General features: G+C 49.3%; 1 protein-coding gene across 1 annotated transcript in view; it reads right to left on the minus strand.

Annotated features, from left to right (window-relative positions):
- AVL9 (AVL9 cell migration associated) overlaps positions 1–27,499 on the minus strand; it is a 60,724-nt gene that overhangs the window by 7,876 nt on the left and 25,349 nt on the right. The window contains exons 4-10 of the mRNA XM_074284345.1: positions 24,104–24,175; positions 15,924–16,013; positions 15,021–15,087; positions 14,040–14,080; positions 13,086–13,124; positions 11,588–11,657; positions 10,784–11,304 (exon numbers count right to left, since the gene is read on the minus strand). Of these exons, the coding sequence (XP_074140446.1) occupies positions 10,784–11,304; positions 11,588–11,657; positions 13,086–13,124; positions 14,040–14,080; positions 15,021–15,087; positions 15,924–16,013; positions 24,104–24,175 (900 nt within the window). The remainder of the gene's footprint in view (positions 1–10,783; positions 11,305–11,587; positions 11,658–13,085; positions 13,125–14,039; positions 14,081–15,020; positions 15,088–15,923; positions 16,014–24,103; positions 24,176–27,499) is intronic.

The raw sequence follows: 27,499 nt of genomic DNA on the forward strand, positions 1-27,499 counted from the left end.
AGGCTTCCAAAGCCACGGGTGCCAGAGGGTGAACCCCAACATGAGAGCTCCCTCCATCTAAGGCCCTTAGAACAGTCTGGAAGCTGAGGGACCGGGCCAGGGTCACACATGTAAAGCTAGAAGGATCTCCTCAATCTACAGCTGAGCAAAGAGAAACCCGGAAAAAGTCACACGGCCAAGCGGGAAGCACAGCGTGGGTCCAGGCTACCTGCCAGTCACTGATGCGCTATTAGGCACCTACTGTATGCAGGCGCTGTGCTAAGCGTTGAGGCTCAGAAAGAGGCCGGGGCAGCCCCGGCCCTGGGGAGCTCTCAATGCCCGCACCCCCCCCACTCTCACATCCGGAGTATAACAGGACGGGGGCAGCAGGGGGGAGAGAGGGGGAGAGTTGAGGGGAAGCCCGCAGGTGGGAAGGAGTCCCGGGAGCTTCCGGGTCCGGGGCAGCCGGTGAGAAGAGCCAGAGCCGAGGCGGCTCGTCCCCGCAGAGTTACCGGATCAAAGAGCGGGGGGGGGGGGGGCGGTGGGGGGCACGAGGTGTCAGAAAACTGGCAGGGGCGGCAGGTCACCACGGGACGTAAAACGGCATTTTGTATTTGATCCTGAAGATAAGGGGCGGGGGGGAGTTTCCCGGGCAGGAAGGCGACATCTTTTGGAATAATGGGACACAGGGAAACAGTATTTCAGGGCCTGCTTGTGCACATCTCCTTATGTGGAACATCTTTAAGCTGGAAAGAGAAGCTTCCACATCTGTTTCTGGTTAACTCGAGTCTCTTATCGTCTCCTTCCGCGGCGAGCGTTCTCGGGCTCAGTAAACAGGAAGAGCCCGTCCTCCTCAGCTCCCCTTTCATCCCTTCCTCCGCTCCCATGTTCCTCGAGGAATAATGACCTGGCCGACGTTTGTTCTGGGCCAGATGAGGTTTCCCCCCTAACGGACACACCTGGAGCTGCTAACCGAGAACCGCAGCCAGAGTCCCCCATCCTTGCCCACCGCACCGCCCGGCCCCCCATCACCCGGCCCCAGCAAATGGAAAGAGTAGAAACACTGATGACCCTGCGCTGGGGAGTCTGGGGCCCAGAAAGCCAATGGCAAAGATAGACCCGCAGGGAGTCGCTCTTTGTGGGCGCAGACCAAGCTGAGGAAGCCGCCCACTTCTGGCCGAGACCCAGGACTCGAGCGGAGGAGGGTCTGGACGCCACTTCTCGCACTCACATCCCGGGCCTCCAGCCCCCGCACTCAGGCCGCAAACCCGAGGAGCCCCGGGCGCCTGAAGCCCGGCCGGATGGCCTGGCACCCTCGGGGGGCCGATGACTGAGAGGGATCTGTGTTCAGTCGGTGGTAATCCAAAGGCCAGTCACCCCCAGTCTTTCCTGAGCTGACTTTGTTAGAAAAGAGCAGGGCTTAGGTTCGTGCTCCATCCGCTTCAAAATACGTAAGTGCAGGCGCTTAACAAAACGCTTTTGAAAATAGCTTTTAGTTTTGCAACCAAAAGAAATGCAGATAAATCTGGCTGATCTTAAAAACACACGGATTTGCAGCCAACTTATGTGTGAGCCACGCTAGGCAACAAGGCGTGCGGAGCAGGAGCGGCCACAACCTCCTCGGGGCCCTTCCCGTGCCCAAGGCCTCACGTGGCTCCCGCTCTTCCGGCGCCACGGGGCGGGCCCAGCTCGTGGACTCCTCCGGAGCCCGAGGAGCGATGGCGACGCCCGACAAAGATACGCATGGAGCAGCCCCCACCTTAAGGAGACGCCCCCGCTGAGGATTCTAGAGGCGAAGGGAAGGAGGCTGTAGGTTCCAAGCACCCAGAGCGGGGCCAAAGGTGAAGGGAGAGGGTCCCGGCGTGACTGGGCAGGAGAGGGAGACAAGGGAGTTTGCGTTTGTGTGGAGCTGCTGAAGTCTATTTTGGGTGTGTGAGGGACAGTGAGGGAGAGGCAGCCGTGGGAGAGGCAGGGAGAGCAACCCGGTGGCTACTGAAGTGGTCCAGGCAAGAGGGGGAGGCTCAGAGGGAGAAATGGCCAGATCTGGCAACCCACCGGCCACGCGGGCAAGGGCGAGCAAGCCCAGGGGCAGCCCTGAGGCCGGGAAAGATGCCCTCGACAGGGGGCAGACACCAGTGAGGTGGGGGGCCCAGAGGCGGAGATCAGAGCCCCGCCGCCATGGCCGATGGCTCACAAAGTCCTTCAGCTGGTTCTCATAAAGGCCCTGGGAGAGGAGCGCCAGCATCCGATGCCCGTTTTGCAGACGAAGACTCCGGAAAGTGACTTACAAAGCCCCTGAGGTGGAATTCAAAGCCGCGTTCGGTCTCTTTCTAGGAATCTCCCCGGCTCTTCTTCTGCCTCAGTGAGACCCTCAGCACTTCCCAGAAGCAGTTCTGAATCGCTGCTTGGCCCTCATGAGAAGAGAGAACTATGGGTCGGAAAGCATTAGCTGTCAGAACTAACTGGGCTGAGCATCGTGGCGATTTATAACTGACAGTTTTAAAACCCATCATAAAGGTTCTCTGATTTACGGCACAAACGCCCGGGTGAGCGACGGCCCTCGCGCCATCCATCTTCAGGACGCCGTGGGGGAAGAGCCTCCCTCTCCCGGCCCCTCACCACGCCCGTTGCGGCCGGGCTCCCATCACGACAGGCTGTCCCGCGCTGTCTCCCTGGTTCCGGCAGAGCTCCCGGGTCTGCCGCCTCCTGCGGGTCCTGGGCCCTGCCCCGAGGACCCTTGCCCACACAATGAGCCGGTCAGAAGTAGAGAAGGATGCAGTGAAATAAAGGCTTGCTACCTCAACAGCAAACGGCAGCTCCCGCCGGTGCCCCACCTCCTCTCTCAGAGGATAAAGACAAGCTGAAGGAGCATCATAAGGACTTTGGTTTAAAACACGGGCGGTTCTGCACCTTTCCCTTAGGTGAATTACGGTGGGGAGAAAGGCAACCCAAGTCCGGTCTGGGGGCAGTGCCAGGTGCCAAGCCAAGGCCACACCCAAGAATCTGAGCAGACTGGACGACCTGGCAGCTTTCATGGCCGAGGCTCTTCACAAAGTTTATTCACGGGATGAATAAGAGCCCCCATTTATGGGGAGCTTTAATGTTTATAGCCTTTCATTTGATCTTATTAACTCAAAAGCCAGAAAGCAGTCAGGAAGCTGATGAGATAATCTAAGCTCTGAAGAAAAGAAATCCTCCTGTACCTTACAGCAAGGTTTACCAATTCCTCTTGGGAAGTTGGGTCATTAAAACCCCAGGAGGGGCAGCGGGCACATCATTAATTTCCCCAAAGCTTCCCAAACAACACCACGGAGCGTTCGAGCAGCTGCCCGCAACTTCCCCGGTCCTGCCGGACCTCCCATCGCCCGTCCTCGGCTTCGGTTCCAGCACACGAGCTTTTGGAACGGCAGGCCGGAAAGAGGAAGCCACATGGCCATGGGAGCTAAACTCTCCACAAACCGACATGTGCCTGGAGACTTTCAGCCGGTCCCAAAGAACACCTCGGGTCGGGTTAGATCTGCGGCAGGGATGCCTCGGCCACACGACCAGAAGCTCCCCTTTTCCTCATTTTAGCGTATACAAAGATGACTTCCTATGGCCCCACTCCAACACCACAATCCCGCCGGTTTTGAGCCCTTTCCATCTAGCTGGCCCCAGACCCTGCTGCCCATCCATCTCCATCCAGTCAGTCCCACTCTTCTGCCTCTCGCTCGGGGCTCACCAGTCACCCTGCATGGCCATTCTGTCACTGATCTTGGAAATGGCCCATCAATGACTGTCCTTTGGACCAAGTCGCCATCCCTCGGGCTCCCAGCCTCCTCGTTGCCTTCAGGAGACCGGGAGCTATTATTGCATTCCAGGCCCGCTGGGAAGTTGAGGATCCGGACACTTGCCAGTCTCACCAGGACAGTCCTGGCACGGAGCTCTGGCCCTACAGCCAGAGAGAGACACGAGCAAAAGCTCAGTAAAGTCTGCGGCTTTGCCTTAAGACACAGGCCTGAATTCTACTTGGGATTTTACACAACCCCGCCTGGACAGCTTTGCTTAGGGCTTTTTATCCTATCTCAGTTTTATTATCTGAAGAAAAATGGATGGTCCGTTCCCTATCCTAAAACGTGCAGGAGTCAAGTTCTTTGGGAGATGGGTGGGCGGGCGGAATAACAGACTCCTTGATCTCGCCCAGGGGTCAGAACAAGCGGCTGTGGTGGGGCCACCAAGGCTGCCGCCTCCCCCACAAAGCCCCGTGGTGAGAACAACTGGGAAAGGCTCTGCGGCCTCCCCACAGAACTCCTCCCCGCCCTGATATTCTGCCTGGCCCTATTCCCCGGGGTGTCTCCATTGGCCCCTCCGCCTTTCCCAGCCCTCAACCACAAACTCTTCTCCCCACCCCTGCTGCCTCCTCTTTCCCACACATCCCCCAACCTCTCCCACCTGTGCCATCTGGATCTGGAGCTTTCATTAAGAAGGCCCTTCCCAATGCTCTCCCCACACCAGCTTCCCCTGAAAACCCTCCTCTCCACACTGAGCTCCCCTTCTCCCGGGGGTTGTCACTGCTCCCAGGCTCTCAGCACCCCTTTTTCTTCCTCAGCAACAGAATCCTGGAGGCTGGCCCCCGTCCAGAGACCACCAGGCCCTCTCCTTTCCCTGGAGCTCAGCCTCCTTCTGCAACCTCCCTCCTCTCGGGGTCCTCCCACATCAGTGCAGGTCTCCTAGAGTAGAACCACTCGGACCCAAGCCAGGGACTGACCATGACCGAGCACACACCAGGGCCTGGGCACTGCTCGCGGAGTGATTCCCAAGGCTTGTTTGTTAGTAAGAGATCTGAGCTAAACCGGGCCTTGTGGGGCACAGTTGGAAGGCCGCTGGTCCTGCAGCGGGGCTCAGCGAGGAAGCTGGCAGCAGGGTCTAGGACGGCTTGGGTCCCTAGTGGGGCAGAGGTGGCAGGGCCAGACGCGGCAGTGCTAGATTCTTCCTGGGAGGCGACAACACTTTTGGGGTGCTTTGCTAAAGGCCCACTGGCTCTGTCTTCTCAAGGGCTGCCCGAGTCCCCGCTTCCGCCACGTGTAGAACTTCCCGAGCCCCATCTCATTTTGTCAGCCAAGAATCCAGGTCTTTTATTCCATCGAGTGCAAAATGAAACTGCAGCTGATTTCCACTTGCATGTTTCATTTTGGACACCCATACACTAACTGTCAATGCCGACAACAAGACTACAGGACGATCAGTTCTGATGGACGCGGCTCTCCTCAATGACGAGATGATTCAGGCCGGTTCCAACGGTCTTGTGATGGAGAGAGCCATCTGCACCCAGAGAGAGACTGTGGGCACTGAGCGTGGGCCCCGACCTAGCATCCTCCCTCTCTGTCGCTATCTGCTTGCGTCGTGTTTTCTTTCTCAGTTTTTCTTTTTCTTCCTTCTTGATCTGATTTTTCTTGTGCAACAAGAATATACTGTATAAATATGTGTACATATATTGGATCTAACATGTATCGGACTACCTGCCGTCTAGGGGAAGGGAAGAAGGGGAAAGTTGGAACAGAAGGCTTTGCAAGGGTCAATGTTAGAAAATTACCCATGCATATGTTCTGTCAATAAAAAGCTGTAATAAAAATGAAAAAAAATTGTCAATGCCGGCATTTTTGATTGTGCGAGGCTCTTACAAGGGATACTTCTGCAAAACGAGCCTTTGGTAGGATTTTTATTTTTTAAAAAGTAGACTTCTCAGCCTGGCATACAGTAAGTGCTCCATAAATGCTCGTTAACTGAAAATGAAAAGCCAGCAGACCCTATAATATTTCTAAACAGAGGGAATTAAAATAGCAAAGATGTAATCAATATTGATTCTAAAATATCTGGAAGGAAATGGCTGGAGAGTCGTGGAGTAAGGACCAAAGCAAAACAACCTGAATGGAAAATGGAGTCTGTCGCTAGAGCGCATCCCAAACTGAAGGAAGCACGGAAAAAGCCAATGGGTTTGAGGCGGTCTTTCGAAGGGCTCTGGGGAGCCACCGTCTGCCAAGACTCCAAGTCCCTCCTTGTTAGGATTACCAGGTGAGAACTCAGGTTGTCTGGACAGTGACAAGGTGAGAACTCAGGATGACTCGACAGTTCTCTGGCTCAGACCTTTGGTTCGGTCCAATTCTAGGAGGAGCAAGCTCATTGGTTGAAGTAATGTTTCCCAGAAGCCCTTGTGTTATCCCACGCCCATTCTCTGGGAGGATAAAAGAAGGGCAGCATTGGGTCTGAGAGAATCACTCTGGGATAGAGTTGTGATGCCAGGCAGGCTGAAAGGAGACCAGTCTGATTTGATAAAGGACAAGAGCTGGAGGAGATTCAGAGCTCCCAAGAAACCTGCGCACAGAGAAAAAGATTTTACAGATCTCCTCCCAGAGAAGGATTATAATTGAGAAGATGACCGGACTCACAATTTAAGAACTTTACAAATTGGCGCCCAACGTGGGGCAGACACGGTCCTGATTCCAGTGGAAAAGCCTCCGATCCAGATCTCAGTCTCTCTGACCCAGAACCGTGAGTAACGAGGGAACTTTGTTAAAGATTAAGTGAGCGTGCTAATAGATAAATAAGGAACTTAACTTGTTAAGGGCTAAACCAGCAATCTCTTATAGTGAAATGGGGCAGATGTTAGCTATATTCAATCCCTGAACCTCAGCCGACTCAGCCCCAGCCCCAGCGGCAGCCTCAGCTCCAGCCCCGTTCAGGAGTGGTACTATAGAGAATATAATTAAGATAATTGAGGAGCAGAGTTTATTTGTAACCTGGGTACAGATTGCTAAACTCTTGGCTGCATTAAGACGCACATCCCCTTGGTTCTTAGAGGAAGAAAAGATAGATGTAGATAAATGGAAGCTAGTGGGATTTGAAATGAAAGAATTTCATGCAAAAAATGGGCCTCGTTCAATTTTTGCAGAAGTATTTTATATCTACAACATAGTTCAATTAGCCTTAAACTATCAAGCAAGTTGTAGGAGAAGGAAAAGTTCTAAAAATGAACTGAGGAGGAAGTGTGAGGAAAAAAGGAAAGATCAAGATCTTGCCCTAGAGCAAGAAGATTTAAATGAGGAATTAGGGTGTGATGACTCTGATTCTCTTGAAGAAGCTTCAACCCTGCCTAGAGAGCAGATTATTGACAGGCCCACATCAACCCCACCTTCAGAGATGGAGGAAGAAAGAGGAGGGGAAGAGGCAGAAACACAAACAGAATTGTCTGTGAAGCAGCCTAAGCCTATGACAAGATTAGAAAAAGCATTGGTTAAAGCTAAGAGAGAAGGACAGGATATAAGTGATTTTATACATGCATATCCTGTGATTGAAAATACTGACTCTGTAGGTAAAAAAAGGAGAAGATATGCACCTTTAGATTTGAATAAAATTAAAGATTTGAAAAAAGGTTGTACCCTTTATGGGGCTACATCAGCTTATGTCAAAATGTTACTAGATGGTTTGTCTTATGAAGTCCTAACCCCGAATGATTGGAAATCCATAGCAAGGACATGCCTGGAACCTGGAGAAAATTTGCTATGGCTTGCGGAGTTTCATGAATTATGTAAAATTCAAGTCAGATGCAATTTGGAAATAGGAGTTAACACACAATTCACTTTTGAGCACTTGGCTGGTGAAGGTCGGTATGGAGAGAATTCAGAACAGATTAATTATACCAGGACAATATATGAACAAATTGCTAAGGCTGCAATAAAAGCTTGGGGTGTCCTCCCTGGACAGAAAGATCGGGGAGAGGCTTTCACTAAAATACAGCAAGGTCCCAATGAACCTTTTGCAGATTTTGTGGGACGTTTGCAAACTGCTGTCAAAAGAACTATTGGAGAAAATGCAGCTACAGAAATAATGACCAGACATCTGGCTAAGGAAAATGCCAACGAGATTTGCAAAAGAATTATATGGGGATTAGACAAAGATGCTCCTTTAGAGGAGATCATAAGACGCTGTGCTACAGTGGGAACAAATGCTTTTTACACCCGGACAATGATGAATGTGGAAAGACAGGGTCCCTCCTGGCAAGGGCCTTCTAGAGAAACTCGGCGATGTTTTCAATGTGGAAAAATTGGACATCTAAGAGCTCAGTGTAGGTATGGAGATACAGTGAGAAGACAGGGTGAGAGAAGACCTAAAACCCCATGTCCAAAATGCAACAGAGGACTCCATTGGGCATCAGAGTGTAGAATAATTCAGGGAAATGGGATGAGGGGCCCAGGTCCAGGGCCCCAGGCAAAAAAGACTTGGTGCATGATGGCAGCTGATGTTACACCCAAAGAGCCTTTAGAAGGCCAGGACTCTGATGTGATCAACCAGCAGAAAAGCAATCACATGGCAGAACGGGATTACCTGATAAGCCAGCTGAAAGGCAATCAGATTGCAAAAATAGATTACACTTGGGGAGAATACAGGCCTTTTAAACCAACAGGGCTGTGCCCAGTGCAAACAACTCCAATGTAATTGCCAGATGATGAGAAGAGATTTAGAAAGTGGTAAATAGAAGGAAATTAGATAGGTTAACTGCCTGGGAGAGAGGGTTTGCTTGTATTTCTTCAGATGGAGAAGGAATCAGATGGGTGCTAATGAGTCATAGTCGTCTTATCCATCAGAGAGAGACAGAAAAAGAGAAAGACCTCAAAACAAAGTAGAAAATCTAAGAAACATCTGACACCGAAAGAGCATGGCTAATAAGAAGACTGTTAAAGAACTTTAAAACCAGCAGGAATCATTGGACTTCCTCACACAAGATGAGACTAATGGACAATGGACTTATGGACATTTATCAATTCTCAATTTATGATTATTTGATCATGTTATTTGTTACATACTTCTAGCATGTACTATGTTACTATGTGCTTATGTAATCTATGTAATTATATGTAATACCTCCCATATTGATGGATTTATGTTTCAAGGTCATGACTATCCTATGTTCTAAATCAAAAGAAAGGGGGAGATGTTAGGATTACTAGGTGAGAACTCAGGTTGTCTGGACAGTGACAAGGTGAAAACTCAGGATGACTTGACAGTTCTCTGGCTCAGACCTTTGGTTCGGGCCAATTCTAGGAGGAGCAAGCTCATTGGTTGAAGTAATGTTTCCCAGAAGCCCTTGCATTATCCCACGCCCATTCTCTGGGAGGATAAAAGAAGGGCAGCAGTGGGTCTGAGAGAATGGACTCTGGGATAAAGTCTTGACGCCAGGCAGGCTGAAAGGAAACCAGTCTGATCTGAGGAAGGACAAGAGTTGGAGGAGATTCAGAGCTCCCAAGAAACCTGCGCCCAGAGGAAAAGATTTTATAGATCTCCTCCCAGAGAAGGATTATAATTGAGCAGACGACCAGACCCTCACAATTCAAGAACATTACATCTCCTCAAGTTCTCCGCCAGGCCACGCCTAGGGACTGCCTGAGCAGGGAGATGGGAGAGCAACTCTTGCGGATAGATCAACGCTGGGGCAAGATGGCAGCTCCTGCTTCTGGGAAGCTGCTCTTCCCAGCCCAGTGGGACCGCCAGGGTCCCCAACTTGACCAGCAATGCCTGTCCCAGACCATCACTCAGCAGAGAGCTCCGGCCTGAGTCCTGGGAAAGAGGCAACAAAGGCTGACCTCTGTCTGCAGTTCCCAATGGAAGGACATAAAATGCCCCCACCGCTTGTTTCCAGGACCACCCGTTGGGTGGTTACTGATCCTGGCCGGGGGGCACTTCCTGGCCTGGCAGGAATGAACCGGAGAAAAGAGAATCCGGGGGCTGAGGAAGGGGGAGAACCGAGGGGCCACGCAGAGTCCGGCTTCATGCCCCCTTTCTGAAGAACTACAGGCAGCTGTGCTCGGAGCAGAGTCATCATAGCTCAGAAAAAGGAGATGGAAATCTCCCCCAAAGCTGCTCCTCTCCTTGGGGGGCCCGAGCAGTGAGCACTTTCAAGGTGGGGGAATCAGAGTCAGGTCACCAAGCGTCCAGCAAGTGCCTCTGGGGGCCTCTACAGGCTTTCCCAGGCCTCTGAGGCCGTGGAGGAGCTCCATGGTGGGCTGCCTGCCCCTCGCGTGCCCTGTACCCACAGCTCCATGGTCTGGGCAATGCTGCCATGGGCAGCGCTCCCCACAGTCCTTACAAAAGGCCACTGCAAGTGGATCTCAGTGGCACTCAGGGGTGAGTGCCAGTAACTTCTCTACACCAAGGGAGCACCAGGAAGGCCCCGTGTGGCGAAAGTTTGCTAAGCACTTCACCAAGATCTCCCACAACCCTGGGCAGCAGGTGTTAATGTCCCCATTCTACAGATGATGACACAGACTCTGAGAAGAATTGCGTCTCCTTGCCCAGGGCCACACAGTTTATAAGAGTCTCCCTGACTCCCTGGTTTGTGCTCTGCCCACAGTGCCCTTCCCTGCCATCATCCAGGAGAGACCTGAGCAAGGACCTGCTGCTCCCTGCCACAGGGCCCTGCAGCGGGGAGCCAGAGCCTGGAGGTGCTCCCTGCCTTGGGGGGCCAGAGCCTGGGGTGCTCCTGCCTTGGGACCCAGAGCCTGGGGTGCTCCTGCCTTGGGAGCCAGAGCCTGGGGTGCTCCTGCCTTGGGGGCCAGAGCCTGGAGGTGCTCCCTGCCTTGGGGGGACAGAACCTAGGTGTGCTCCTGCCTCAGAGGCCAGAGCCTGGATGTGGAAGGCCACCGCTTGTGATTCTCCCCAGAGTTCCGCAGACACACAGGGACGGCCCGAAACGAGAAGAGCCGTGGCCATCCTTGCCTGTCGGAAGCTGCTCTCGGGCCATCACATGCTCGTGTGGGGCTTTTCCACTTACCTTGGTGAAGATAGCCAAGGGCATTCCGTACTGGTCCTCTTCCAAGCCCGAGACGAGTCCCGGCACGAGCACCACCTGGCCCAGGTTGGCTTGGGGCTGCACAGTAATTGGAGCGCTTTCAGGGGGCGTGGAGTCCCTCGGAAGGAAGTTTATCTGTTCAGGCTCCACCTGTTCCCTTTTTTTCACGCTCGTGTCCTCCAAGATGCCAGAGTTCGGGGTCTCCCGTGGCTTTTCCGATGCCTCGGAGATCACGGGCCCAGGAAGTCTCCCGTTGGAGGCTTGCGCGCTGCCCACATCTTTGGCTGCCGGGGACACGATCCCATCTGCCTTTGGGGCATCCCCTCCGTGGTTCCCGGACACTTTTTTCTGGCACGTCACTGAGTCTGCACTCGGACCGTCAGCAGCAGACCCAGAAACATAGTCGTCCGCCGGAGGGGGAGTGGGGTGGAGCCCCGCATCCTCAGACAGGCTCTTGCGGGGCCTGTACTGGGAGCAGTCCGGGAGGCCATGTTCGATCATCCCTGCAGTGTGCGAGAGGCAAAAAATGGGCTGTGGAAAAGGCGAGATGAGATGGGCTTGTTTAAGGCCCAATAAACTACAACTGGCAACATTTCAACCTTTTAAAAATTTTAGAACAAATTCAGTCTGAACATAGAGGCAATGTCACAAGGGAAAGGCCATATCGAAGTGACGGCAAAAATGCAAACACGTTTTTCCCTAATGCGTTTTTTTATACAAATATTACACCGTAGCCTCAGTTATAGAAGTTAAGTTTTAAAAAAGTAGACAAAACTACTCTCTTACCTGGAAAAAGGGACAACACAGTCATTAGGGCACCTACCAATCTATTCACTGGAGAAATATAAAACAGAACCTGAAACGGATTCACAATTGCTTAAATTAGAAACCAAGATTCAATTAGAAAACAAACTTAAAACAAAACTGGCTAATGAGAAATCAGCTAGGAAGAAACAGAAACCAAAACAGAGCAGCCAGGCTGTGGGCCTGACCCAGTTTCCTCTCTAATTAAGCAGCGTCTCTGGGAGAGCCAGCCCTTGGGACAGGCTGGCTTTCCAACTCCGACTCCCTCGAGGGAAGACATTTTCCAGCCGAGTCTCCTGCCGAGAGCGTGGGGACACTTGCTGGTTCTTGCTGATTTGGGGGCAGCAGCCTGGGGGCCGGCCCAGAGGCCACAGCCCAGCCTCCGTGTCCCAGAGCAGACATTTGTGTTTACAAAGGGACCCAAAGCCACCAAGTTATGTTCCACTTTGTCTACAGAACCACATCACAAGTGAGTCGTCCCATTTGTTAGGGCCGTGACCAGCGCCTACTGTGTCACTAGGCCACCCCCAAAGGCCTTTATTCTCTTTTGTTCTCTTTTGTAAATGGGTCTCAGATGGTCAGAAAGATGCAGAGCATTACCCTTGATCTAACTACCACACACACAGCCCCTCCTCGCCTCCACCACACCGGTCTCTTGGGTCAAGGCTCTTAAGTCTTAGATGACTTTCTCACTACTTTTCGATGTCGGAGGCTCCGTTGGATCTGTCGGCATCTCTACCAGCCAAGTAACTCTGCTCAGCTCCAGAGTCGGAAGCCCCTCCTTGCTGAGATGGGACGCCCCACCTTATAGACCGGTGGGCTTTGGAACTTGCCCCCAAAGGAGCCCTGATTTTGCAAGGAAGCCCCAAAGGTTGGACGTAGCGACAGGGGCCGGTGTGTGGCCCCTGAGGCTGCCAGAGGGCCTGAGCTCTGTTCTGTCAAGCAGAGGCTGGCAGTGGCCCCATGAGTCTAGCACCAGTACGCTCAGTTCTGGGGAGCGGGCGCCCCCAAAGTGTCTAAGGAGGGGGGAATCGGGTCAATGCCTGGCTGAGGGGGAGGTCCAGTCTCCAAGGGAAAGAAAGCCTTGAAGGCAGGGGAGAGGAGACATGGCTCCTTCAAGGAAAAAACGAGCCTGGCTCCAGCCTACGCTAATGGGGAGGTGGCACTCGGGTCTGGCGGTGAGCAAGACCGACCCAGGAAAGCAAGTCAACCAAAAGAGATGGGGCATTTAATTAAAAAACCTCCTGTGGTAATGGCATAAAATACAACTGCATGGAACTGGCTGCTGCCCCGCAAGAGCCCGCTCCCCTCAAAGATCAAAAAGCCCTCATTTTCTGCATTAAGTCTACAAACAAAGGGCACACACCCACTTCCACAGGCCCCTTCCATCGCCAGGTGTTAGGTTCACTCCAGCTAAGCTATTTAATAGGCAAAGAATAAACTTTAAATACTCTCCCATGCCCTGCCCTTCAAATCCCACCTTTTTCTCCAGAAGAATCAGCTTAAATAGGATTAAGACCTGCCCAGAAAAAAGAAAAAAAGAAACCATAAGATGATTACAAATGAACCTAACCTCAATATTCCCACTCCTAGGGGTTATTTTTCAATTGCTATGGAACATCCCATTTTACACAACTTCTGTTGCTAAGCAAATAGAGTCCTAAGGAAATTATGCTGAAAAAAAAAAAGATTAAATCTAACCTAGACGCTAACCTAACTCTGCAAAGGTTATTTGTGCCTCCAAAAATGTGCTGCATTATTCAGTGCTCCTGCTTTTTATCAAAGTGACGTGTCCCAGCCCTGGCTAGGAAGCCAGCAGCTGCTGGCTTGTGGACAGAGCTACAGAACGTCCATGAGAACAGGCTGGTCAAGATGTAGAGGCTGGCTGGAAAGTGCCTCAAAACACTATGGACGTTTAAAAAGTTCCCACCAACTCTGGTATTCAGGCTCCCTTCTTGGAGGGCCGCCTCCAACTCCACAGATGCTTGTTTTAGCCAAGGCCACAAAAATGGTGCCCCGACTCGTGATGGAGGTCCAGCCAGTTGGACACAGCTTGAGAGATATAAATGGCAGGGATACTCTGTATGCTCCTTAGAACATCTCCTAGCATCCTATTTTTTCCTTTTCTTTTGCACTTATAAATAAAACAGAATGAAATTTGCCTTGTAAAAGGAGTTCTGTGATTAGCAAAACTGAAAAAAACAACAAAGATCGCTGGAGATAGGAATACAAAAAAAAATCATGAAAGAAACAACTTGTGCTAAACTAGAGATAGGACAAAGTTCCCTTTTATCTGGACAGAGGGGCTAGAATTCTCAATCCACATCTGAAGAAAGTAACATTTTTAAAGGAAAGGCTACACTGCTCCCGATGAACACGGGCAAGGACGTTGCCTCCTACTCTTGTACTTCCTGGGCCTGGCAGAGCATCCTACCTTGTGTCGAAACTGAAGGACCAGATCTCTTGGGGACAGACCTGCAGTGGAAAGAAGCCAATCTGTGAGTGTCCCGGTCCCCAAGGGCTGGGCAGAGGGGGAGGAAGCAAGAGGCACCAACACCCATGATTGAATAAACGAGGCTTTGGTGCAAGGCTGAGCGCGAGACAAATATCCAGAGACAGTCGGGAATTGGGGCCTCTAGAATCATTTGGCAAATGAGCTTATTTGTGGGACAAAGAATCACAACTAGGAAAGCGATTCTCAGTTCCCGCTGCTGCGGCCCTTTCTGAACCACTCTGGTCTTTGAGGACTTTCCAGGGATAACTTCTCATGATCATTTAATAGCAGAGTTTGGGGAGAGTCTGCGTTCATCCAACACGCGTCCTAGTGAACGAGGGACGGCTTCGGTGACTGCACGCTGCCGAGAGCACCATGTAGGGGTAGCCTCTACTACTGAGACTGCCTTTTACCATTATCAAGGAAGAGCTCAATGACTCTTTCTAGAGGATAAGGAGTTCTTGGCAGCCAGGACTGCAGGAAGACAGTCCTTGATCTTCCTGAAGATCTTCACATTGGCTGAAGAGAAGAATTCAGGCACATGGAACCAATCAGACAGATACTACGCTCTATGCGATTCTATTTACTCCAAACATGCACAGATGACACACAAACCACAGCTAACCATGAGCCAGAAATGACCGGGAAGGGCGAATGAGGAAGTTTCCCTCAGAGAGTAAAACTCCAGGTAACAAAAGTTACATGCTATAGGAGACAATGTCAGATGCACAGTGCAGCAGGACGACCATCTCGAGGGAGCTCTCTACTCCATAGCAGAGAAAGGCTATCAGGAAAGTTAGCTACAAGGAAGCTCAAGCCATGGAGAAAGAAGGAACCTTGGGAGCAGCACATCTGAGCCAGAGAGGACTCTGGCCAACAAGAAGCAGGAGGGTCTCTTCTGGCTCGCAGAGAGGGACTTACCAAGGTATACTTGGGACCCTTCGATGGAAGCTCCTCCCAAGGAACTATTCATATGCTCATAGAGTTCCTAGGAAATGCAGATTTTAAGAGAAATTATGATACTTCAGACATTATAAACTGGAAATATTGTAGAATTCAGGAGAGAAAAGGAGAAAATGGTTATTTAATACCAGAGGAGCTGAATGTACTAGACACCCCCTTGGAGAAAGCAGGGGCTCTCTGCTTTATGGCTTCCTTTCCCCCATTTCCTTTCACTAAGAACATAAGATTTGTTTTTATTTCTTAAACCAGAACCAAGAAACAGCTCAGAACGACCGAGCAAGCCAGACAACCCAGCCCCCATTGGGCCCATCGTTAGCTTAATTCATATTCTGCTCCCTTCTCCTCTGCAGGACGGAGGCTGGGTGCCTGCCGGCACAATCACCGCGATGCAGTAGAAGTCAATGACAAAGCTGACAATGGGAGTTCAATGCCACAGCCGGGCTCTGCTCTCAGAAAATTGATGGCTGGTTTTCCAGGAAGTAGATGCATATTGCTGTGCTTTGGACTATGGGGGATGGGAGCCAGAGGCTCGAGAAACTGCCCAGTATCTTCACTTAGAAAAGGACAGATTCTCATAAGAGAGAAAGGATTGTGAGGGGGACAGTCACATTTTAGGGATCCACTGTAAGCAGGTGTTTCTTCAAGATGAATTTGCTTTTAGTTTACTGAATTGTTACTAATTAGAAGCTAACAGAGCTTGGCTTTCATGAGCAGAGGGGTCCAGACATCACTCATGTCACTTGTCTTCTGGTCCAGGGTTCTGGTTAACAAATTACTCCTTTCCCAAACCCACCTCCCCTGAATTTCCTGTTTGTAGCAGAACACGTTGACAGAGTACAGAGATACACGTTACAAAATTACCTTCAGGATTGAAATTTGGGAAAAATCCTTCTCTTCAAAATAGGCATGGGTGATGAGCTGCAGTTTTGCTTGGAGTAAACCATAGAGAGGCTTGCAAGAGAAACCAAACACTGTTAGGGAGGGACTGGCAAAAGTGAAGGGAACATGAAGAGGAGGTAAAACAGGAGACTTCAAGTGAGCTACATTTCCCCCCACAGTCACAAGCTGAGAGATCTCATGGGATCATCCATTGTCCCAGGGCCTTCTTTCTGCCTTGACCAATTGGTCAAGGATGATGTTCAAAGTCCTCAAGGTACAAGCTGCCTTGTGGAGCTGAGCTCCCATGGCGCCGGACTCTGTCGTCAGGCAGAAAACCTTCCCTGGACGTGGCCAAACTCTCTCTGGGTATCCCTTAATGCGATTTCCCATTCAATTCAAGGAAACTAAGGCCCTTAAGACTGTGTGTTCCACATCCTAAATGCACATGTATTTAAAAACAGCATTTCTTAAGCACCTACTATGTGCCAGGAGCTGAGTCAAAGAAAGTAAAGGTAGTTCCTGTCCTCCGGAAGCTCACAGTCCAAGAGGGACAACATGGAAACAAAGGGGGGGAATCCACAGAGGAGAGGCACCGGAATTAAGGGGACTGAGGTTTTAGTTGGGGCAGAGAAGAGGAGGGAGAGAATTCCAGGCACCAGGGAAAGGCAGCCAGTGGAGAGTCAGGAGATGGAGCGTCAGCCAGGAACGTCCTCCTTCCTCTATTTAAACCCTCTGGTTTGGGCCTGTTCCTCTCTCTGGATCCTCCTCAGCCCTTCACTGCAGCACTCTGAGAATCTGTGATGTCATTAGAGTGGATGCTCTAGCCAAAGCCCCGCAGGCCCAGGGAGGACAACAAGCCAGTGATCCATCTACCCGGGGCTGGGAGGGAGAGAGGCTGGCCTGGCTCTCACTGCCCATTGCAGCCAGTCCCTGGGCTGGCACTCTGAAGCCTTAGCCTGCTGGGAATCGTCTGCACTTGCTCTCTGCTCTGTCATCAAGAACCTAGGCTCAACTCCAACCCCATGAAGAAGTAATAAAGAAAGATTTCATAGGGAAGATAATTTTCTTTTCTTTTTTTTTTTTTTTTAATTTATTAAGGTTTTTCATTTTCAAAACACATGCATGGATAATTTTCAACATTCACCCTCGCATAACCTTGTGTTCCAAATTTTTTCCCTCCCTTTCCCCCATGCCCTCCCCTAGATGGCAAGTAAGTCAATGTAGGCTAAACAAGCGCAATTCTGAAGAAGATCTTTTCAAAGAAACTTGGGAAACCTGCATAAATGGAAGGTCATTTCACTCAGGTGAGCAGAAAGAGAGCCATTTATCCCAAAGAAAGACTTAAGGACTCTGATCAATGCACTGACCCACCGTGACTTAGGAAGAGCCATAATGAAACAGGCAACCAGGGGAAATGGACTCAGGGTACATAAAGACTTTTTTTTTTTTTTTAAAGCAATGTGGGAACATGTTTCACTTGACTATGCGTATTTATTACAAAGTTTTCCTTTCTTTTCCTTTTTTTTTTTTTTTTTTTAAATAAAGAAAGTTACTTCACGGAAGACCAGTTTTTATATGCACAGATCAAAACTGCATGCAGTACTAAGTGTGTCTCTCTGTACAAGAGGGGAATGATTGTTTTTTGGCCTTAAATGTCATCTTCGTTCAGTTTCATTTTTTGTTTTTTAAAATAATGCCTTTATTTTTTCACTTATTCTGTTTTTTTTTTCTTTTGACCTGTTTCTTGTTTCCCAACTGTGAGTAATATGGAAATATGTTTTACATGATAGCATATGTATAAACTCTATTAAACTGTCTACCATATTCAGAAGAGGCAAGGGAGAAAAACCTGGAACTCAAAATCTTATCAAATTAAATACTAAACATTTTCTTCAGTTGTAACTGGGGAAAAAAATAAAATACTATTTAATAATATATTTAAAAGATACCTTTGTAGTGCTGACTTATAGTAAGTTATGGTCCCTAATGAACATTTTTCCCAGAACACCCCACGCCTCGCCTTCCTAATTTATTTGTGGCTCCCTTCTTGTAACAAGACATAACAAATGCCATCCCGTGACAATTAGTCCTTGAATGAGTATTACTTAATATTTTTGTCAGTGAGGGAATTCAGAGAGGTTGATAAATATAGCAGAAGAATTCCAAGAAAAGGGGGAAAGAAGAGGGGAATCTGGCTGGAATCTAACAAAAACAAGAAGCTGGTGACTGATGGGGGGAGTCACGGAGAGGGCAAACACAATTCTTAGTTTCCAAGGTACAGTGACAAGTAGGGAGGAAGGGAGAAAATGTCATCAGCGTGGGGAGGTAAGTTGGATATCCCATTTATCTGAAGAAGACCTGGGTGTTCTGGTGAACTTTGGGCTCAGTATGGACTAATAATAGGGTGCCCTGAAACTAGCAACACCTTGGGCTGGGAAAGGAGGAGGAAATCAGTGGATTGTGATGTGGTCCGGCCTCTCCCTCCCCTGCCCTTGCCTTGGCACTTTTATGAAAGACACTAATAAATGGGAGAACTCCCAGAGGGAGGGAGGGTAGCCACGGGTCACCTGAGGACAGGCCAAAAGGCCTCGGCAAGAGAAAACCCAGAGGGGCCGGAGACTGTCTTTCGTGTGTGAAGGGCTGTCACAGATAAGAAAACTTATGATGTTTGGCCTCAGGAAGCAAAACAGGGAGGCGAGGGTGAAAGTGGAGAAGAAACGCAGATTCTAATCAGAGCCGACCCAAAGGGCCGACCGCCTCAGGTAATGCCGGGTAATTCCACTGCATAACTCCAAACAAAGGCCGAGGGACCCAGTGACAGTAAGGCCCAGACTCCTGCTGAGGACGAGTCCCCCGAGCTCCACGGAGAGCCCCTGACTACGTGACGTCTCACGTTTTCTCGCCTCCAAGGTCCTCAGCCACGCTCAAACCTACTGAAGACTTCCTCCCGTTCCTCTCTGGACGCTAAGGCGTTTTGGGACCTGATGGGCTTGGCGGAATGGCTAATCCTGATAATACTGTGGGCCCCTCCTGGTCATGATCAGTTACAGTCACTCCAAATAAGACCAGTCCTACTAGTGATCCTGGGAGAATCACCGCACTTTGCTCCTAAAGGGACACCCACCAACCCACACTGTTTGCCTCTAGTCCCTACGTCACTTTTCTAGCCACTGTTTTAAAAAACTCAGCTCTGATGCTGAATCTCCCAAGCTTCTGAGAATGTAAATAACTCAAACGAACCGGTTCCCTGTCCCTTACCTACGGAAGGAGGACACTGTCGGAACAACTAGTCTTTATTAGGCACGGACTTCGGGGTAGGAGCTGGGCTGAGTGCAGGACGCAGCCTGCACCCTCCTGAGGGGAAGCAGCAGAGAAAACGATAAAAAGGATACGAAGTAGGGAGCTGGTGGGGTCTGGGGGGGGGCCGGCCCGAGAAGGCTCCATTGGAGGCGCCACGTCCACTCAGTCCCACCTCCCTCTGGATTCTATCCTCCTCCTCTCTCGGCCACATTCCCTTCTCTTCCCTCCCTCATCGCCTCAGGCCTGAGGCCCCGCCAGCCTCCGGTCCTGTGGCTCTAATGTGATCTCCCTAAAGTGCAGGTCTGACCCCGCCCCCCCCACCTCCCTCTGAGAAACTCCCTGTTCCCTAGGACTTCAAACAGAAGCCAATCCCTGGCCCTCCTGCGCCACTCACCCCTGGCTGCCCTGCCCGGAGGCTGTGCCATCTCCTCACCTGGCACGAGTGCCACCTTCTGCAAGAGGCATTTCCTAGCCCTCCTTAATCTCTTAATCTTGGTGCCTCCCCTCTGGGTTTATCTCCCCTTTATCCCATTTCTATCTGTGGGTCCCAGCTGTTTACAAGTTGTCTCTTCCATTAGACTGTGAGCCCCTTGAGGGCAGGGGCTGTTATGTTATGGGCTCTGTATCCCCGGAGCTTAGCACAGAGCCTGGCACACAGCAGGTACTTAATAAATGCTTGGTGCTTTGACTTGCCCTGAGATGGAAAGTTGTGGATGGGAAATAGGAAGTGTCTGTTTTGCTGGCCTGGAGAAGGCCCAGTCAGGAAAGCAGGAAGCCAGGTGGCATTTCCTTCTTGGGGCCACGGGGAGCCATCGAAAGCTCCTGAGCAGCAGAGTGACTCCATCTGTGAATCAGCCCGATCCTGGGTTCAGAGCTGGATTGGAGATGTGAGGTGGGAAGCCCCATCAGGGAGTGGGCAGGGAGGCTGACAAGAAGGAAACAAGGCTGCATCAGGAGGCAGCAGTCGCCTGGCTCTGCCCCCGACCACCTGCAGAAGTCTGCGTGCATCATTTCCCTCCTCTCGGCCTCCATGATGCATTCCAGGAGAAGGGGGCTGACATAAACCAGCTGAAAACAGATGGGACAAAATTCCAAAGAACGATCCTGGCCCCAAGAAGGAAGGTGAATAAAGGGGAAGACGGGCCTCTTCTGCTAGGGTACACTGTTTAAGTGTCAGGTTTTTTCCCAATGTGTTGGGCGGTTTCCTAATTTTTTTCCTTTCTCTTTTTGCTTCCTTTAAAATTTTTTCTTAGAGGGATATCTCTGAGAGGGAGAAAGGGGAGAGACAAAGGAGGACATTCAGATGGTGCAAAAACTAAAGATATCAATAAAGATCTGCTTGAAAAAACTAAGAGGGCTGAATTCGAAGGCCCATATCTCTGATCCCTAAAGTCTTTATGCAACAGGGAGTCAGAAGTGATTTTCCCCTTACACAATCACACTTCCTAGCCAAATTAGATTACCTTCTAGTTTCTGGTTATCCCAATCTCCATTAGAGATTCTGTCATCTCATCCAAAATGGAAGCGCAGATTCTCTTAGAGCCTTTCTTATGGATGGGGAGCTGTGTGTGAGTATGGGTGGGTGTGGGTACAGGCATGGGTACACAGCTTACATTTACCTACTGGCCTGGACCCAGACGCTCACTAAGGGACAACAGCCCACTTCCCCACTTCTCTTAGTGGTCTGACTCAGGCCCCTTTGGTATACTTAGTGGGGGCCGACAGTCTGGGCTTTCAGGAAAGAGTAATAAGAGATGTCGTTTCAAGGAGATGAGGGGCACTGCAAGCCCAGGAGGCCTCGGCCCTTGTAAAGCCCGTCAGGCTGGGGTGAAGATACGAGAGAAGATCAGTGTCACGATCTACTGGGCTCAGTGTGAGGTGAACCCATGGCTTCGGCCTCCTGGATTAAAGGCTCGTACTGAGCAGTAACTTGGGAAAACTGGAAAGCAATCTTACAGAAAGTAGGCTTGGATCAGCTTCTCAGATCATGTTCTACAATAAGCTCCAAATGGATAACAGACATAGACACAAAAGAGCACATCGCAAGAAAATCAGAGCAACAAGTAGACACCCTTTACAACTGTGGACAAGGGAAACATTCGTGACCAAAAAGGAAATAGAGAGGCTGCAGGAGAAAAAAAATGGACAGCTAGGATTGAAGTTTGGTACAAACAAAATCAGTGCTGTGAGAACTGAAAGGAAAACAGTTAATTGGGAAAATAATATTTGCACAAAATTCCCAGATAAATGTCTGATATGAAAATTATGTATCAGGGAGTTCATAAAAAAAAAATAAAACCAATAGCAATTTTGTAAGACATAAATGATCAAAAGATGTAAAGGGAGTTTTCAAGGAGACAGGAATGCCATTAGCCTTCATATGAAATACTCCAAATGAAAATGAAATAAAGTGAAAAATTAACAAAATGAAAATGAAAACAATTTTAAGGCTTCAGTAAACATCAATCAGATTGGCAAGAATGACAGAAAGGAACAATGTTAACTCTTGGGAGGGTTGTGAGAAACATTAATGTGATAGAGATGAAGCTAGGGATGGATTCAACCATTGCTGGAAAGCAAATGGAACCAACTATAGTGACCCAAGTCACCAGACTGTCCACGCCTTTTGATCCAGTAACATCTCTGCTAAGCACATACTCCGAAGAGATCAAATAAAAGGAAAAAGGAACCACATGGACAAAAATATTGGTAGCAGCAGCACTCTTTTTTGCTGTAGCAAAGTCTCAGAAACAAAGTGGGTTTCCATCAAATGGGCAATGGCTGAAGAAATTATGGTATATGCATATAACGCAAAACTACTCTGCCATGGAAAATGATGAAAGAGGCAGATGCAGAGAAACCTAGATGGCCTGATGGAACGCGAGATGAGCAAGACCAGGGCTGGGCAGTCAGTGCCCACAGCCCTGTTAAGGAAAGCACTGGAAAAGACTTCAGGACTTTAATGGATGCAATGATCTGCTCGGAGGACCAATGGTGGCGAATCATGCTTCTTAGCTTGGGCAGAAAAGGGATGGATGCAGAGAAGGCCGATGCTTGGCTCCACTCTGCTTGACTCTATTTGGGACGAGGGGAGCTTTGGGCAGGGTTATAGAGGGATTGGGGGATTATATTGGGGTAAAAAGGAAAGGAAGAACATCAATGAATCACTAAAAAAAATCCCAAAACACTCAGACGAGGAAGGAGACGTTCAGAAGGGGACACTGGTGGGCAGGGTGGTGCTGGAATGACACTGTTAAACCAGAGCCAGACTTAAGAAACCAGCTAGATCTAATGATAATTCTTGGTTTCACTTGCTGTCCTCCGTTCTGGTTTTCTGTACATGGGGAAACATTCAAGTGTGTTAATCGCTGTCAGGTTCATGAGATTAAAAAAGGAAAATAAAATGAACTAGGCATTGGACTCTGACAAACAAAAAATACAATGGGAAAGACCAAGAACTTCCTCCTCATCTTCCCACAGAGGACAAAAACCTCATCAGTCAGAGTGGTCATGGTGCGAATGACCCTCGCTAGTCGATAAGGAAATGTCTCTGAAGGTCAAGAGTGGGTCCTCCAGCTCCCTCCCAGCCCTAGAGCCTGTGACAGGACAGGATGAGGTGTCTGTAGGTAGATGCGTGGGCACCTGGAGGCAGCATCTCCAGGCCGAGCTGCCACCTGTACCACTATACTGACCGATGAAGGGCCTACCACTGCAGTGACGAGACACTTCTGTTACCCAACTGACCATGGCTCACACTGTGTGCCATGACTTCGGAGTCCAGGTCCCAGATATGGTGAACTTGGGCACGGGGAGTGCCCCGGAGAGCCTGGGCTGCCCCAGAGCCTAGTGAAACAATGGTTCACTCCGGACTCCAGAGGTCATCCAAAAGATAAAAGGCCCCTGGTCTGAGCAGGGAAACTGTGCGGCTTGCCCAGACCTTTGCCTGGGACCTAGGGAAGAAGACCACCTTAGGCTGGTCTTCTTCCCTAGTCCCAGACAAAGGTCTGGAAGATCCACCTTAGGCTGAATCCCAGGCCAGGCTGCCTCTCCCCATGCCCAGAACCATTGGAAGGTGTCTTGCCTAGTTGATACTGACAAGCCTCTGTGAGAACTGTTTAATAAAACTGGCCCAATTCTGCTTTTGGATCAGGTTCAAGCTGAGGAAGAGATAAAATGATCTGTCTGGCCTTGCCAGCACCGATTTCCTTTCCCCCAAGGTCTCCAGCTGTGTCTCTGGACACAGCCATTTCTTTCAGGGGGGCTTAGCTGACCCCCATTCCCTTCTGAAAGGACTCTGAATGCTCTTTCTCACACACAGGCCTTCCCCTCCATAGACTGCAGACTCCTTGAGGGCATGACTGGTGTCCTCCTCCTCCTCCTCCTCCGTTTTCCAGGAGAACAAGGAACATCCTTGACTTTGTATGCTCCACAGTATATGCAGAACCCTGTACCCAGAAGCCTTGAAAAGCCCTGCAGAATTAAGTGGCTCTGTCCTTAGGGCTTAAGGGCCTTAGGACAGCCCTCGGAATACTTAGAAATAAATGTCTGTTAAAGTAAAAACCAAGGATACAATTAAACAAACCGAAACCCCTATTTCAGCTAAATTTACCCATAAGACTTTAACTCCTCCTCCTACACTCTTTACTAAATCTGTTAATTGCGGGGAAAACCAGTGACAATTTTCGCCCTCTGGTTAAAGGGTGTTAGAAGTATTAATTCTAAGTGTGAAACTGCTAGATGACAGACGGGGGAAGCGAAAGAACCAGACTCTGGCAAATATGGTGACTGACCCAAGTTTTAACTGCTCTGCTCTCAAGGATTCCCTTTCTCGTGAGTTTCTAGGATTTTACAAGTTCTCTTACCAGCTGGCTTAGAACGCAGACGCTTTTCTGGACAGTTTCTCTGGTTACATCCGCCTGCCTGACTTTGAGTGCCTATTAAAAAAACAAAACCAGAAGACTCTTACTAGAAATAAATTCAAAGGTGAATGAACATATTAAAATACAGTAAAATACAAAGTACGGTAAGACAGGCGAAGACTTTCTATCCCGGCACAAACCAGTGACCACCTGTCTGTCCGTCCCTCCCCAGGGTGGCTACATGAGAGAACTTCTTCCTTCAAGGGGATGACGGTCAGTGTCTCGCCTTAAAAGAGCAGCACATGTAGCCAGAGTGATGGACCGAGTGTCCAAAGCCCCAGGCTCAACTCTTTGCTCTAACACTGGGTATCTACGGAACCACGGGCAAGTCGCTAAGCTTTCTGGCCTCAATTTTCTCATCGATGAATGGGTATGGTGACACTTGCTATCCTCATATCATAAAGGTTCTGAAGTCAGCATTTTGTAAAAAACAAAGACAGAAATGTGAATTGTTATTATTTGAACAATCCTGTGATATTTGTATCCTTCTTTGACAGGGATTCTGACTGAGGCTCAAAGGTTGTATAAAGGAAGAGACAGAGAGGTGACCAAAAACATGGCCTTTCAGATGGAGTACAGCACCCATTTCTATGACGAACTGGCCTCTGCTCTAAGAACTGAAATCCAATGAAAATCAAAATGATTAGGAAGCGTCTACTCTGTGCCAGACACTGTGTGGCGTATTCATCTCCAAGACCAAGGGAGCCACCATGTCCCTTTCCACATTTCTTTCACCTAGGAGAAAAGGCGCGGCCTCCTGGGAATCCCTCGTAAGCTTCTGTTATCCTGCTATTAACCACCCAGTGGTGGGTCTCGCTCCTGGCTTTGATTTGGGTCTCTGTTTCCTGGGGCAGAGCACAGCTCAAGAGCTTGACGAATGCTTGTTGACTTGACTTGATTTCCAAGCTCTTGAGAACGCTGACAGCGTAAGGACTTTAGTTCGAAGACAAAATTTTGAAAGAGATAAATGTAAATTCTTAACACGGGTTCAAAGACTGTACAATTATGGAATAGGGGCGGTGTGACTAGTATCAACAGGAAATAAGAGCTTCACAAAACTTACATGAAAACTAGGCTTATCACGAGAGAAGTGGACATGTATGTGGAACCCAAAGCCAGAGCAAAGAGTTAATGGTCAATACAGAAATCTGCATATTTATGACAGCAAGATTAAGGGCGGAGGTGACCAGGGAGGCAAAGGCCTGATAAAGGTGGGGGAAGGACAAACCCCAGCCAAAGGGGAGGAGCCAGGTGAGGGCAAAAGCCACATTCTTCTCCCTTGGAAACTGCTAGGGCACAAAGATGGATGGTCTCCTTATCTACAAGGCCCAGCTGCGGCGGTCCAGGGCAGACCGTCTGGCACCTGTCTTGACTCCCAAGGACACACAGAGAGTCCAGTTTGGAATGCAAACCACAAATTATAGTAGTTGGAGGGGGAACTTTATCCTTGACACATTTAGGGCTTATTACATGCTCTGGGGCCGGTGTTTTCAAAAATGTGGTGACTCAAAAAGAAGTTCAGGGGATCCCTTAATAGCCTTTAATGTCCCTCCTGGTTGGACTAGACAACAGTTTGTAAAAAGAAAAAAAATAATAAAAAAAAATAGAATAATAGAAATTAAAGAATAAAAAAAAATATTTAGGTGCTTCAATGGCCAGCTAGCTCAGACTGGAAGGAAAAAATGACTCGTGTACATTTGCCAGGCTAGATGGTGATGAAAATGTAAGAAGGATAAACAGCAGAGATGCCCTCAGAGTCACAGAATCCAAGGAAGGAGACGGCAATAAAGATGTACAACGTATGGGGAACAAATAGGGTGACCCAGACAAAGATTTGGAATATGGGACTCCTGACTAGAATATGGCCCTGGATAGATATTCTTTATTTGAAAAGATGAGGATCAGTAAGTAAAAAGGCAGGGTAAGGGACAGCACTGTGTATTAAGGTGATCAAGTCATGTGAGGAAAGGTAAGGGACAGAAAGGGGAAGCACGGCAGGGCACATTTGGATGGACATTAACAGGACATTAATGTGGCCAGAAAGAGGAATGGATGGGGAGAGTGGGAAGCAGTCTGAACACCTAGACTGGAGCAGCAAGGGGAAACTTTATTCAGAGCACTACTGCTGCCCCAAAGCAGAGCCACCAAGGAAGCCCATGGGGAAACTGCTAGTCGGGACCCAACACTCACCCACAAGGAGGAAACGGTGGCCACAGTGGAAAGGACAGAAATTTTAGGGGGAAGTGACCTTCTTTCCCCCTCTTCAACACCCCCTTCCCCCATCTTAGCATCTGTGAAGGAAAGGAAAGCAGTGGAGTCACACCAGCAACACAGACTTTTGGGAGAGCAGATTTCAAAAGAAGCAGAGAAAGGACCCATAGCATCTCATGGACCAGTATTTTATGGGCCAAATCATCTTAGGAGGGAGGGGAAGTTCTTAAGAAAGAAACCTCTCCGATGAGAAGAAAAAGGGAGAACCGTTCAAGGAACCCAACCAAGCGGATTCACGACCGGCCAAGATTTCTTAAGGATATGGTATAGAAGATGAAGTAAAGGGCAAGAGGGTGAGTACCAAAGTGGGACCCAGGCTAAGAAGAGTATCAAGAAGCGAGGACCCGAGCTCATGTGCAGAGATCCTCCAGACGGCGCAATGGGCTTCTGAAGATCTTCTGAGGCGAGGGACAGAGAAGACAGGTGTCGGAGAAGCACTGACAGAGAGAAGACAGGCTTCTGACTCTCTCTTTTCGGAAGAATCCGTTTTGGACAGGAGAGATGAAAGCAGAAATAGTCATGGGACTGAGCCTGAAGATTTCCCGCCCCCCAACATTTCCATAAAAGTCATGTGGCCAAAAACCCAAACCCAAACCAAACCAAACCAAAAAACCCCACAGGTCTTCCCTAACTCCAGAAAAAGGAAGTTAAAAAACATTTATGCTTCAGTATATATTTAGACACACTCATTTTGTATGGCATTTTTCATCACGAGTCCTTCGGAGAGTAGTCATGGATCATCGTACTGCGAGAACAGCAAAGTCATTCACAGCCCATCAGCCCACAACGTGACTGTTACTTTGCATACAGTGTGTTTCACTTTGCATGAGCTCATGGAGGAGTTTCCAGGTTTTTCTGAGAGCATCCTGCTCATCATTTCTCATAGCATAATGATGAGCATCTCCTCAATTTCCAATTCTCAGCCACCAGAAAAGAGCTGCTCTAAATATTTTTGCACATATAGGATTTTTCCTTTTTAAAAATCTCTTTCGGGACACATGCCCAGGAATGGTATTATTAGTTCAAAGGGTAAGCGTGATTTTATAACCTCTTGGGCATAATTCCAAA

This window comes from Sminthopsis crassicaudata, chromosome 1 (assembly GCF_048593235.1).
Source record: "Sminthopsis crassicaudata isolate SCR6 chromosome 1, ASM4859323v1, whole genome shotgun sequence".
Classification (NCBI taxonomy): domain Eukaryota; kingdom Metazoa; phylum Chordata; class Mammalia; order Dasyuromorphia; family Dasyuridae; genus Sminthopsis; species Sminthopsis crassicaudata.